The following is a 13,623-nucleotide window of genomic DNA, read 5'->3' on the forward strand; positions in this document are numbered from 1 at the left end:
ACTTTAATGATTATCAATTAAGTCCTGTTAATTGAAAAGAAAATTTTGTTATTTGATATGTAACTACTTGAAATCCGATTTTTTTATTAGTAGTAAAATTAAATTAAAAGTAATATATCAACATTATGAAATTTTGTTTGGGAGGTTTAAGCACATCATAAACTATGACGTCTGCCACGAAAACCATAGTCTACAATGTCTGAAAACTGAACGTTGTAGTTTATGGTGTTCAAGAGAATTTATATGGCCTTGCCTTGACCCTTCTGAACTAATTTTATGAGACATTACACCGACACTATAGTCTACAACGTCTAAAAGCTATTTATTTTTTTACCAAAATATCCAATATTGAGAATCAGTTTTAATCTAGTGACAAAAATAATACTCTTTATGTAATGACAAAAATAATATTTTTTATGTAAGAAATTACAGGTTCGAAATTCGGATAGGACTCTCTCCTAAATATCAAATAAATGAATAGTTTGAACTCTCTATTTAACATTTACTAAAAAAAAAAAGAATAGAAATGTTATATGTTTAAAATTCTGAATCTCCTAAATGTTGTCATATTAACCAGGCGTTATTTAACAATCTTGCTAATTAATTAATGCATATCATTTAATTATCTTTGAGAAATATTCTTATGATACCATTAAAAATACGCCAGGGCTACGTACCAAAATGTATTTGACCAGCTAACCGTTCGATTATAATTCTTTGACTAGCAAATATATACTTCAATAATCAATCTATCTCTTCCGATGGAGCCTTGAAGTTTCGGCGAAATTATGGTTATAATTTAACGAATATTCTAGCCGATATATATAGTTCAACGAATATTCTGACAAACTTCCGGCATTCAGTTTATATATAGTTCTTAGCATTTTAGCATCTTTGTCATTTAATTTATAATCATCATGGTGCATCTTAATTTAATGAAACAGGGCACGAGCGTTCTCGATCTGATCAATCAAATATGTTTTGATAGAAACGATATGGCATTTTCTTAAATATTAGCACATATATGTGCTTCCTCTATTTTAATTCCATTCGGTGATGACGACAACTTGATTTTAAATCAACATTGAGGTCCAGTGCTCTTATTAATTACAAAGAAGCACTTTTTGGAACTACTTGACGTAATGTATATACACTACTTATCCTTGATTATTTTGTCGCATTTTCTTATTCATCAAAAACAACTAATCAATTTGGAGAACTGGAGTTGACTTCTTAATAGAAACCTTGACCCACTTTTGAAGGAAACGCGTTTGGACGAATTCAAAAGTCACCGCACTATCATTCGGTTAGAATAAAACAGGAACCTAGTATCATTATGGCATCTTAAAAAGAAAATAATTAGGCTCTTTCTTAGTAAGACAATATATAACTCCACAGTTTTATAAATTAAACTAGGAAAAAATTAACAGCTTCATTATGAGGATTGATAGTGCATGTCCCGACTCCGTCCCACATTTCTTCAATTGCTCTCACCTCCACTGACGTACGTAATATATATAAACTAGTTATCTTTTATGTGTTGCTTTGTATCCATGTGTAATATCCAGTGACTTAGCTTCCTCTTATTTTTTTTTGATTAAAAAGGCCATAGGCCCATCTTCATTGAAGAAAATTCATTAACATACACCCTGATAACTCAGTTGGTTTTTTCTTCAAAAGTGGGATTCCAAATTACGTAATAACACAGTTGTAATTTTAATGAATATATACATAATTACTTGAGTGTATATAGGTAGAATATATTTATAAGAGGAAGCTAAGTCTGCTGCTCTCTTTGGGTTCAATGAAGATGGGCCTATGGATTGATTTTAATGTCAAATTTATAAATTTTCGAATCAATTTACTATAAAGTCAAGCAGTAAAAAAAAAATGAAAAATGAACGTAGTAAAATTAACTTATCAACCTTCACTTTTTGTTACCACTTGACTTTATACTAAATTAAACTGAAAAATTATAAATTTGACATGTATACACCCGAAATTTTTATTCGTAAGAAATAAAAATAAAAAATTTAAAATAATAAAGGTCACTGTGAAATTCTAAAAATAAGAAGGTAACCTCATGATTTGGAGTCCCTACAGGACGCCAAATAATCACGTAGCTCACGTCAAAAATAAAAAATAGAAAAAAATATAAGTGGGACTTCAAATGAGAACAAAATCCGGAAAAAAAAAAGAAGTTTCTAAATATGGGGCTCCAAATAAGACAAGCAATCAGAAATGATAAAAAAAAAATTCTAAAGTGGGATTCCAAATTCTACCATCCACACGATTTTTTTTTAGGGTAATTATATTATACCCCGTGCTTTCATCTCCTATTTCATCCCCCGTTAAAATAGATCAGTTTTCTAACCATAATTACCGGTTTTAACTAATTTGTGGTCCGTACAACCTAATCTCTTCTTTTACTACAGTCCCGCATCTTCAACCACTTTCAATTCGTTTTTGAAACAAAAAAAATCTAAGATCCAACTCTCTCACGCTTTAGCAACCTATCTCACCACCTCCATGAGAGCACCTCCACCATCTCCATGGATCTGGTGACATTCTAGACTGCTGCGCGCTTTGTCTTCTTCCCTTTTACGCCTCCACACACACTGTCTACTAACCCGACCACTAGAAACCTTACCATCTCGGAAATCTCCACCTCTCCAACCAGATGCTTCTTCTCCGGAGCCTGTCGTTAGTCGTCGGAGGAGGATCGCCGAGAGGTAGGAAGATGCAGTCAATTTTCTAAAGTTGAAGACAAAGAGGAAAAATTAGATTGTGGAAGTGTATTCACACGGGTATATGTATGAATACTTTAACGTATTTGTATGAATACTTCAATAAAGTATGTTTTGTTTCTTTTAAATATTGTTTTTTTTTGTAACATTTCAATTACATCACTCTTCCCTCTCCCACCTTCGTCTCCGCCTCCGTTTTTTCCCGTCTATGCCAACTGCTCCTGCTCCAATAGACATTTTGCCGAAGATCATTCGTCATTCCATCCCAATCAAGCACGCCTCTGCCGGAATTGAATACTTCAACATGTATGAATAAATACTTCAACGTGTACGAATGAATACTTGAGCACGCCTCTGCCGGGTCAGATCCATCATTGTTGACCGTATCTTCCTCATGAAGTAGAGAGTTATTTGCAAAGAACAAAATTTTATTAATGGTGAATTAAGTCATTTTGTCCTAAGAAATGACATAAAAAGATTTTTGAAAAATAAAATAGAGGTATACGAATGAATACCTGATGTCTTAGAATGAATACTTCAACATGTATGAATGAATACTTGATATCTTAAAGATGAATACTTGTACAACGGACAACTTGAAAGTATGTCATCATGGATCTCATTTGAAAGATAAAATTGTGTAGAAAACATTTGTATTTTTAGATTTGCAAAATTCCTCACATATCGTCAGAAATATCGTTTAGATTGAACAGAGAAGAAAAAACTATCCCTAAAAATGTGTAAAAAATGGATGAGTGATGTGTCTAGTTTTTGTATTTACACTTGCACGATAAGGATGAATACTTTTTCGATGAGAGATGAATACTTGTGCAACGGATAACTCGAAAGTATGTCATCATGGATCTCATTTGAAAGATAAAATTGTGTAAAAACGTTCGTGGTTTTAGATTTGCAAAATTCTCACAGATCGTCAAAAAATATTGGTTAGATTGAATGGAGAAAAAAAATCACCTCTAAAAACGTGTAAAAGATAGATGAGTGATGTGTCCAGTTTTTATATTTGCACTTGCACGACGATGATGAATATTTTCTCGATAAGGATGAATATTTGTGCAACGGACAACTCGAAAGTATGTTATCATAAATCTCATTTTAAAGATAAAATTATGTAGAAAACATTCGTGATTTTAGATTTGCAAAATTCTTCACCGATCATCAGAAATATTGATTAGATTGAACGCAGAAAAAAAATTCACCTCTAAAAACGTGTCCAGTTTTTTTATTTTTAAATACTTGATGTATTAGGTACGAAACTATGAATACTTGATGCATTATAGATGAATACTTGCGCGCGCCAGTTGTAAAATCTTTTAAATATTAGGTGGTCTCTAAATAGTAAGTGGTCCCTCTAGGTAGTTAGTAATTATTGAAGTAGTTAATGACTAGAGGATGAAACGGAGAATTATACTAGGTGCTCCCTTTTTTTAAGTCCCGTCGCTATCTCCGATCTCTTCATCCAGAATGCTTCTTTTTTTATTTTTTACTCGGTTACTCCTCAAAACAGCGGCAAGACTGCTCCTCAAAACAACGACAGCAACGAAAATTCCCACATATCACAACCTTACCTACTATAATAAATAATTTGATCACATATCACATATCATCTTTAAAAGTATAATCAGTCATATGATATCCCTAAATAGAGCATAGCATATTAAAAATACATGACATAATCAATTACATGCACGGCATAATCGGTTACATGACATAAGAACCTAAATACAACATAGCATATTATAAAATATCAAATTTAAATCCCTAAATACATTACATAACATAATATCAAATTTAAATCCATAAAATAAGTACGACATACAACATGAAAGTAAAATAAGACTGAAGGAAGGAAGAGACGAGGAAACTGACAAAGGCTCGAGGTGCGAAATCGACATTTTCAGTAACTTTTTTTGTTTCAATTAATTAGATTAGGGCATATAGAAATCAGATTAAGCATAATAGAAGGGTTTTAGAAAGCCAGCTAAATAAGTTTTGGGGTTTAGAAACCAAATTAGAGTGAGAATTATGGAATATGGGACTATGCTTGACACGAGCATCTTTCTTTGAAAATTTCCGATAGTGGCTATCAGAATTACAAATGCTTGACATGAGTATCAAAACCCAAAATGTAATACAAAATTTACTTATTTGAAACCAATTCTATCAACAGGTTTAAATTTTGTTATAGATGTGTATTTAGTCGGGTACCAGGTTGGATCAGTCCCCACAGGCTACTGATATGATTTACTGGAACCTCTGTTCGAAAGTACAACTGACCAACTTTTTTTGCCCATCTCTGATTGAAAGTTTAGCTCCACTCCTGCTCCTCCCCTACCCTAAGTCCATCCCTGCTTTTTGGGGATTGCTTTCCCAGGGAATCACAAACAAAGAGTTACAACTTTTACAATTTTAATTTCCATCAATGAAGCTAGATTCAAACTAAAGATTGTTAATGAAAGAACCTCATATAGCAGGGGATGGGTATACATATGAACCCACTGCTATAAAGGTTGGTTAGATGGAGGGCATAATACATCTCCAATGGCGAATTTGCCCCTCCCAAACCTTCATCTAATTCCAAACCGATTTTTTTATTAATCAAAAATAAAAATAGAAAATATCGCGAAAGGGAATTATTTTGGTGAAAAATTAAAATCTAGGAAAAATGGATGATTTATCCCGTCCAACTACAGTGTCTGAAAGAGATAAACCATTCCGTCTAGCACGCATTTTTTTTTTTAAAAAAAAAATTCATTCTCTTAGATGAAACCAAACCCCCTAAAAAAATGCTACAGTGTCCAAGATATATATATATTTTTTCTGTTTAGCAAAATTAGCTGAGCACTAATCTGGACGGGTTAGTTTATCTCATCCAAATACTGTAGCTGGAGGGGATAAATCATCCCGTTTTTCCTAGATTTTGATTTTCCAAGAAAACAATACCCTTCCTGATATTTATTTAATTTTATTTTCGATTAATAAAAAAATCGGGATTCCAAATCATCCCCTTCATTCAGCCATTCAAAACTGGTTTCAGAAACACCAGAAGGCATAATCTGTGCTCGTAGAGCTTTCAACTTTGTTCAAAACTGGTTTCAGAAACATCAGAAGTCATAATCTGTGCTCGTAGAGCTTTCAACTTTGTTGTAGCCAAAAAAAAAAAAAGAAAAAAAAAAAGAGAGAATGTTTTAGCTTTGTTATCAAGTATTATTCCATAGGTCTATTCTTCTATCGAATTAAAGATATGTCTAATGCCCCCATTTTCCTTCCTGCCAAGAAATGATGGTCATGGAATGTCATTCCATCAATTTCTATTCACTGAAGAAAAAATAAGAAAGATTATGAATGTTTGATTTCTTTCAGTTTGATCTAAGCTGTCACAAACTATTAACTATGCTAATTGTTTGAAAAGAATAAATCCCTAAATGAACCTGGAGTTCAAGCAGGGAGCAAACCCCCATTTTTTCAATTTGTTCATGTTACAATTGGGATCAAATTAGTTCAGTTTCACAGGATAATATGCAAGTTCCATTTACTATAGTTTATAGGGTGCCTAAGCACTCCCTACCTTAGATCCATCCCTAAGTAATGCACGTGTAACTAAGCTAGAGAGCAAGAGCACAAGACATTTTATCTATTTGGGGCTCAATTAGTGCCTAAATATCACAAAAGTTTTTTTTTTTTTTTTTAATTTAAACATCACAAAAGTTAAAGAGGTTGCTAGAGAATTCATTTGTAGAGTACTGAACTACCAATACAAAAAAGCTAAGTTACATTACCAGAAAAACTATTTTACAAATTACATTGCAGCAGTCATATTCTTCTGGGCACGCTTTTACATTTTACAGTTATATTTACATTATATTTTAGGTGGTACTATTTTGAGAGCAAAACTTTGATTATTGAGAGCTAAAATAAACTTTTATCTCTTTATATCCAATTTACTCTTAGACTGTCTTTCTTATCTTTACACAATAAATGCACAATATATCTAATTAAGAAAGAAAAAACAAGAGAATATATTGCAATGAGATAGACGATACACCTCAAAAAGAAATTGCAAAGGTCATTTTTTTTCTCTGATCCATCATTGCTTATAACGTCTGTGTTATTTTCATTATTTATTCATCTTTCACATAAATACTTGGTGATCTTATATGCTTATACTCTTGTCAATGAAATTGTAGAAGAATGAAAAAAAGAACAATTGCTCTCACTTAAATATAACATATTAAAATGTAAAATAAAGTTCAGTGATAATTACCGTCACGATTCTCTATCAAACAAAATTTCAATATAAATTACAAAAAAAAAAAAATAATATAAACATACAGACAGGATTTTTTTCAGAAACCATAATTAAAAAAATAATTTTTAGGGAACCAATAAGATTACTTTTTTTTTTTCAAAAACCATAAGAACCGTGGGAACCTCACGGTCTGGCATTTTTTTTTTCCAGACCGTGTGCTTCTCACGGTCTTGGAAATTTTTTTTTTTTTTTTTTTGATTTCTTCACACCTGCACGAAAATTGTCACAGAAGATCCACAATTTTTTTTTTTGATTTCCAGACCGTGTGGTTCCCACGGTCCACCTAAATTGAAATCAAGACCGTGGGAACGGTCCGGTCTTGATGAATATATCTCAAGACCGTGGGAACCCCACGGTCCGGTCCCTATTTGTTTCCTTGGCACCATTACCTCCTGCTTCTTCCTTGTCGAGTCAGTGCATCTCTTCCCCACTTTTTTCATCTTCTCTCTTTTTTCTTTCTTCCTTCCTTCCTTCAGTTTAATTTTTTTTTTGTACTCTCATAATTAGTGTGTTTATTTTTTTTAATTACATAAGTTTATATATTTTTGAAAGAGGAACAAAAAGAGCTTCCGATCTACAAATTTCGTTAGGTATGTATTTGATTCTTTTATTTTTGATAAATAATATGCAATTATGAATAAATGAGTAGAATAAATTGTTTATGTAGTATAAATGGTTTATGTAGTAATTGTAGTATAAATAAATTGTTTATGTATAATTTTTTCTTTTTTGTAGTATAAATAGTTTATGTGTATTTTTTTTATTAGTATAAATGGTTTATGTTGTAATTGTAGTATAAAAAAATAGTTTATGTAGTAATTTATTTGCATGTAGGTTTCTTTAGTGTAATTGTAGTAATTGTTGGATGATTTATTTATTTGCATGTTTTATGTAGATGCATGGTTTATGTGTATGTAGTTTTTTTTAGTGTATATGCGTGTAGTTTTTTTTAGTGTAGATGAATGTAGTAATTTTTGGATTATTTATTTATGATTTATGTAGTAATTGTAGTATAAATAAATGGTTTATGTATAATTTTTTCTTTTTGTAGTATAAGTAATTGTAGTAAGTTTATTTTTTCAATGACGATCATATTTTAGGTTGTAAAATTGAAAATGATATCGATTATTGATTATGAATTTTTTTTGTTCAGATAATGTCTCAAGTGATAATAAATGTTTATTATGGACGCGAAATTTCAGACGCACCGACCTGCACATTTCCTGTTACTAATTCAACCAGTCTTCATGAGCTAAGAAAACATATATATGTTAGCATTCATTTGCTCCCTAGTCAGTTCGATCTGACAATCAAGGCTCGTTTGAACACGGCACCACCTGGCTCAGCAGAAAAATACCAGTTATTTAGCGTAGACGAGGAAACGATATGGCACATGATGCTTGAATATGCCACTCCGGTACTGAATTTTAAACTTCTTGATTTAGTGGTTGAGTCAGTACCAGTTGATAGTCATACCAATTATGACCCATATCCGGGTAGTGTACCTGGAAGTAGTAGAGACACAACGGTGTCTGATTCACCCATATATTATGATGACCCACCCGAAATACCGATAGTGGATGATTTGGTAACTCGTTTTAACGAGATGAATAATAATACTAGCTCAGACACAAACTCTGACCTTGGTGGCTCAGCTGTCGGGGAAGATGATATGGCTGAAATGGAGGATCAAATTAGAATGCAAGATGTAATGAAGGAGTGGGTAAATTCTATTCCCTTTATTAATCGAGGATTGCAGCATCCTTTTCCGGCATTTAATGACGATGTGCCGATGCCGTACAAGGATGAAGCATTTTTTGGTTATCCACCCAGAATTGACGGTCAATTTTCAGTGGGACAGATGTTTGACTCCAAAGCCGATCTTAAATCCCAGTTGGGTGCATTTGCCCTAAATAATAACTTAGAATTACAACAACAATATACCAATCGTACTGGTTATGTAGTTGTATGTAGAGCAGAGGGGTGTCCATGGAGGGTGTACGCAAAAACAATTTATACTACATAAACAATTTATTTATACTACATGCAAATAAATCATGCATGTACATTAACTATGGAAATAAATAAATCATTCAACAATTAGTACATGCAAATAAATAAATCACCCAACAATTACTACATGCATACTCAAAAAAACCTACATGCAAATAAATTCCTACATAAATAATTTATTTATACTATAATTACTACATAAACCACAAATAAATAATCCAAAAATTACTACATTCATCTACACTAAAAAAAACTACATGCATCATGCATCTACACTAAAAAAAATTACATGCACATAAACCATGCATCTACACTAAAAAAAATTACATGCACATAAACCATGCATCTACATAAAACATGCAAATAAATAAATCACCCAACAATTACTACATGCATACTACAAAACTTACATGCAAATAAATTACTACATAAACCACAAATAAATAATCCAAAAATTACTATATTAATCTACACTAAAAAAAACTACATGCATCATGCATCTAAACTAAAAAAAATTACATGCACATAAAACATGCAAATAAATAAATCACCCAACAATTACTACATGCATACTAAAAAAACCTACATGCAAATAAATTACTACATAAACCACAAATAAATAATCCAAAAATTACTACATTCATCTACACTAAAAAAAACTACATGCATCATGCATCTAAACTAAAAAAAATTACATGCACATAAAACATGCAAATAAATAAATCACCCAACAATTACTACAAGCATACTAAAAAAACCTACATGCAAATAAATTACTACATAAACCACAAATAAATAATCCAAAAATTACTACATTCATCTACACTAAAAAAAACTACATGCATCATGCATCTAAACTAAAAAAAATTACATGCACATAAAACATGCAAATAAATAAATCACCCAACAATTACTACATGCATACTAAAAAAACCTACATGCAAATAAATTACTACATAAACCACAAATAAATAATCCAAAAATTACTACATTAATCTACACTAAAAAAAACTACATGCATCTAAACTAAAAAAAATTACATGCACATAAAATATGCAAATAGACATATCACCATACAATTACTACATTCATCTACACTAAAATTATACTTAAACCATTTATTTATACTACAATTACTACATAAACCATTTATACTACATAAACAATCTATTCTACTTATTTATTCATAATTATAAATTATTTATCAAAAATAAAAGAATTAAACACATACCTAACGAAATTTGTAGATCTAAAGCTCTTTTTGTTCCTCTCTCAAAAATATATAAACTTATGTAATTAAAATAAAAATTACTCTAATTATGAGAGTACAAAAAAAAAATATCTGATGGAAGAGAGGAAGAAAGAAGAGGAAGAAAAAAAATGGAGAAGGGGCGTGGGGGAAGAAAGGCTCTGTCTCGCTGGGGGGTTTAAAACTAAAGCCTAGACCGTGGGAAGCACACGGTCTTCAGAATTGAAGGCCGGACCGTGGGATGCACACGGTCTTGAGATTGGAATTCCTCAGACTGTTGGATGCACACGGTCTTGAATTTCATTTCGGATCTTCTGTGGCAATTTTCATGCAAGTGTGGACAAATCAAAAAAAAAAAAAAAAAATTCGCAAGACCGTGAGAAGCACACGGTCTGGAAAAAAATAAAAATGCCAGACCGTGAGGTTCCCACGGTTCTTATGGTTTTTGAAAAAAAAAAAGTAATCTTATTGGTTCCCTAAAAATTATTTTTTTAATTATGGTTTCTGAAAAAAATCCCAAATACAGAACATATTGTTAAATTCTTATTATGTATGTTGTTTTTGCATTGTAAAATATTTCCATATTTCCATTAAGTAGTTTCCTTTTGAGGTGTATTAATTGTTTCCTTTTAAGCAGTTTCCTATATGTTATTTCCTTTTGTGTTGTGCATTTATTGCCCAAGATATAATGAGAAAAAAATTGAAGGACAAACTAGGTATAATAAAGACATAAAAGTTTCTCTCAGCCCTCAATAATCAAAATTGTGCTCTCAAAATAGCACTGCCCTTACATTTTTTTTTAGTGTTAAATTGTGAAACTGTTTATATACAGAATTACAAGTAGCTACCGTTATGGATGGTGCAGGAGCCATTCTTGAATGGCAGAACGAAGGGCATGATTTGGAGTAAGTTCGAGGTGGAGCAGGGGCAAATTTGTCATCGGTGATGTATCATGTCCACCATCGAGCCAACCTTTAATGGCTTCAGCTTCATATGTATAACCATCTGCCGCAATGTGAGGATCCTTCATTACCTCCTGAAAATCATTTTTTTTTTCAGTTTCCACCCACAAAATATTAGTCATCAGCACTAGATTTTTTCCAAATACAAAAATAGAATGCGAGATTTCAATTAAAATTCGGAGATGAGCTAATGGACATCGCGGATTAAAGCCCCTGTTTCAATACGCGTCCATATTTTGTGATTTCAAGGTCCAAATAGCTGATCCGAACCACACATCATGATCTCTATATTAAATTGTGCTTGAAGACCAAATTTGACAATTTTTTGAAATTCTTTACTATTTTTTTTATGGTCCATAATTTTTCTGATATACAACAATATTTCACTCAATGAATGAAAAAAATTGTTGGAAAGAATAAAAATAGTTAGGAGATGCATTTAAGGCTCTGGATGTTAGAGAGAGCACTGCCTCCTTCATGGGAAAAAAATTCAGTCCCATTGAATGTTTTTTTTTTTTTCTTTCTTTCATTTATATACACTGGGATGGGAAATAATGCGGAGGAGAGGGCAAAAAATATCTATTCCCACGACATGTAGATTTCCATCCGAACAGGTCTTGAAAAATTTATATCAATAAGTCCAAAATCCCAATAATTCATAGGATATTTTTGCAATACTTGCGTAATGAGTACAACCCAGTGTTTGTTCCGTACTTACATTAATATTTTTAGAAAATATTAATGCAAGCATTATCGTCATTCAGATCCCAAAGTGTTGGTTCTAATTAAATATTTGGTTATATCATTGCTGACTTGTGATTATTTGCTTGTTTTATGCTTCCTAGTGGATTATTTTTACCAATGCATGCCAAGTGTTCGACAAAAGTACCACTAAGAGTCGTTCATCAATTCAAGGGGAGATTCAACAAAGTGTTACCTGAAAAATAGGACACATGAAGTAGGAAGGTGTGCCTTTGTCATCGAGTTGAGATTTGAAACTTGGCAGCACAGACAAGGAAGCAGCCATCATCAAGGATTCAACCAACTTCCACTCACTCTCCAAATCCGGGCGCTTCCTCCTACGACTTTGAGCGCATCTCAGCCCCAGGTTTATCAATTGCTTGGCTTGTACAAAAGGCCACTCTCCAGCTGACTCATCTATAATCAAGTGCAGTGAGTCAGTCTCAAAAGCATCCTCCACATCAGCTGCTATGTTTGCGGGAGGCTTTCCAGTCAATAGTCGAAGGACGATTATACCAAAAGAGTAGACATCAGATTTTACTGTCATCTCTCCACTTCTCAGGAATTCTGGATCCATGTAGGCAAACGTTCCCCTTGGGTATTCAGTGCGGTACACTAAGGTGTTTGTGTTGGATTCAATTAGTAGGCGAGAAATGCCAAAGTCGCTGAGCTTACTAACCAAGTTAGCGTCTAGCAGGATGTTTGCTGGCTTAAGGTCTCCATGGACAATTGGATTGGGGATGTTCAAGTGAAGGAACAGGAGAGCACGGCAGATTTCACCAATGATACGCGTGCGCACCTGCCACGTGAGTGGCGGGGAGCCACCTTGGCAAGCAAGTCGATCTTCGAGGCTACCATTAGGTAAATACTCGTAGACTAGAGCTGACTGTTCTGAGCATGTTCCTATAAGAGTAACAAGGTTTGGGTGTCTCATTGTGCTTAGGATAGCAACCTATTAATGCAAAATGAGAATATGAGTTAGTCTAGAAATCTATTGTGTAAATTGGTAGGAAAAGAAAAATTGGTACCGACTTCCGTGTATAAGTTCACCACATTCCATATCATCCAAAATAGGTACAAGCATTGGATCCAATAAAATAAAGTTATGTTATTGCTTGGTTCCAATAAAATTTAAGTTACCTCTTGTTCAAATTCTGGTCTGCCTTGGAGGCTTGTAGGATGCAGTATCTTTATAGCAACCATGGTGTTGCGCAAAAAACCTTTGTACACACAACCAAAACCTCCTTCGCCAATCTTATGTAGATTGCTGAAAATCTCAGTTGCTTGTTGAAGCTCTAACAGAGAGAACTCAGAGAATGCTACATAAGATCCACGACCGGCACCATTACGCAATTCTTCAAGCTCTTTAACTGCAGTATTTCTCTCCTCTTGCAACCTTTTATTTTCTTCTTGCAGTGAGTCTAGTAGGTTTTTGCCCATTTCTATCTCCTTGTGTAAAAACTCCATCTCTTGCTTTTCTTTTAGAAGGGCATTTTGCATTTCTTCTGCCTGAGAAGTCCAATTCAATTGTGGCAATGATCATGCTTATTTTCTATTGTTGTAATGGAATTTGTAAATGACTTC

General features: G+C 32.9%; 2 protein-coding genes across 4 annotated transcripts in view; both read right to left on the reverse strand.

Annotated features, from left to right (window-relative positions):
* The window catches only part of LOC144551557 (U-box domain-containing protein 70-like), a 35,898-nt gene that overhangs the window by 19,307 nt on the left and 2,968 nt on the right, over positions 1-13,623 (reverse strand). The window lies entirely within an intron of this gene.
* Positions 1-13,623, reverse strand: part of LOC144551558 (U-box domain-containing protein 70-like) — a 48,078-nt gene that overhangs the window by 7,008 nt on the left and 27,447 nt on the right. The window contains exons 7-9 of one of the 2 annotated variants that reach the window (XM_078299576.1): positions 13,180-13,548; positions 12,236-12,991; positions 11,105-11,372 (exon numbers count right to left, since the gene is read on the reverse strand). The exons of the other annotated variant lie outside the window; for it this stretch is intronic. Of the exons in view, the coding sequence (XP_078155702.1) occupies positions 11,187-11,372; positions 12,236-12,991; positions 13,180-13,548 (1,311 nt within the window). The 3' untranslated portion in view covers positions 11,105-11,186. Of the gene's footprint in view, positions 1-11,104; positions 11,373-12,235; positions 12,992-13,179; positions 13,549-13,623 lie in introns of those variants that run through there. 2 annotated transcript variants of the gene reach the window in all.

Source organism: Carex rostrata, chromosome 3 (genome assembly GCF_964058835.1).
Source record: "Carex rostrata chromosome 3, lpCarRost1.2, whole genome shotgun sequence".
Lineage (NCBI taxonomy): Eukaryota > Viridiplantae > Streptophyta > Magnoliopsida > Poales > Cyperaceae > Carex > Carex rostrata.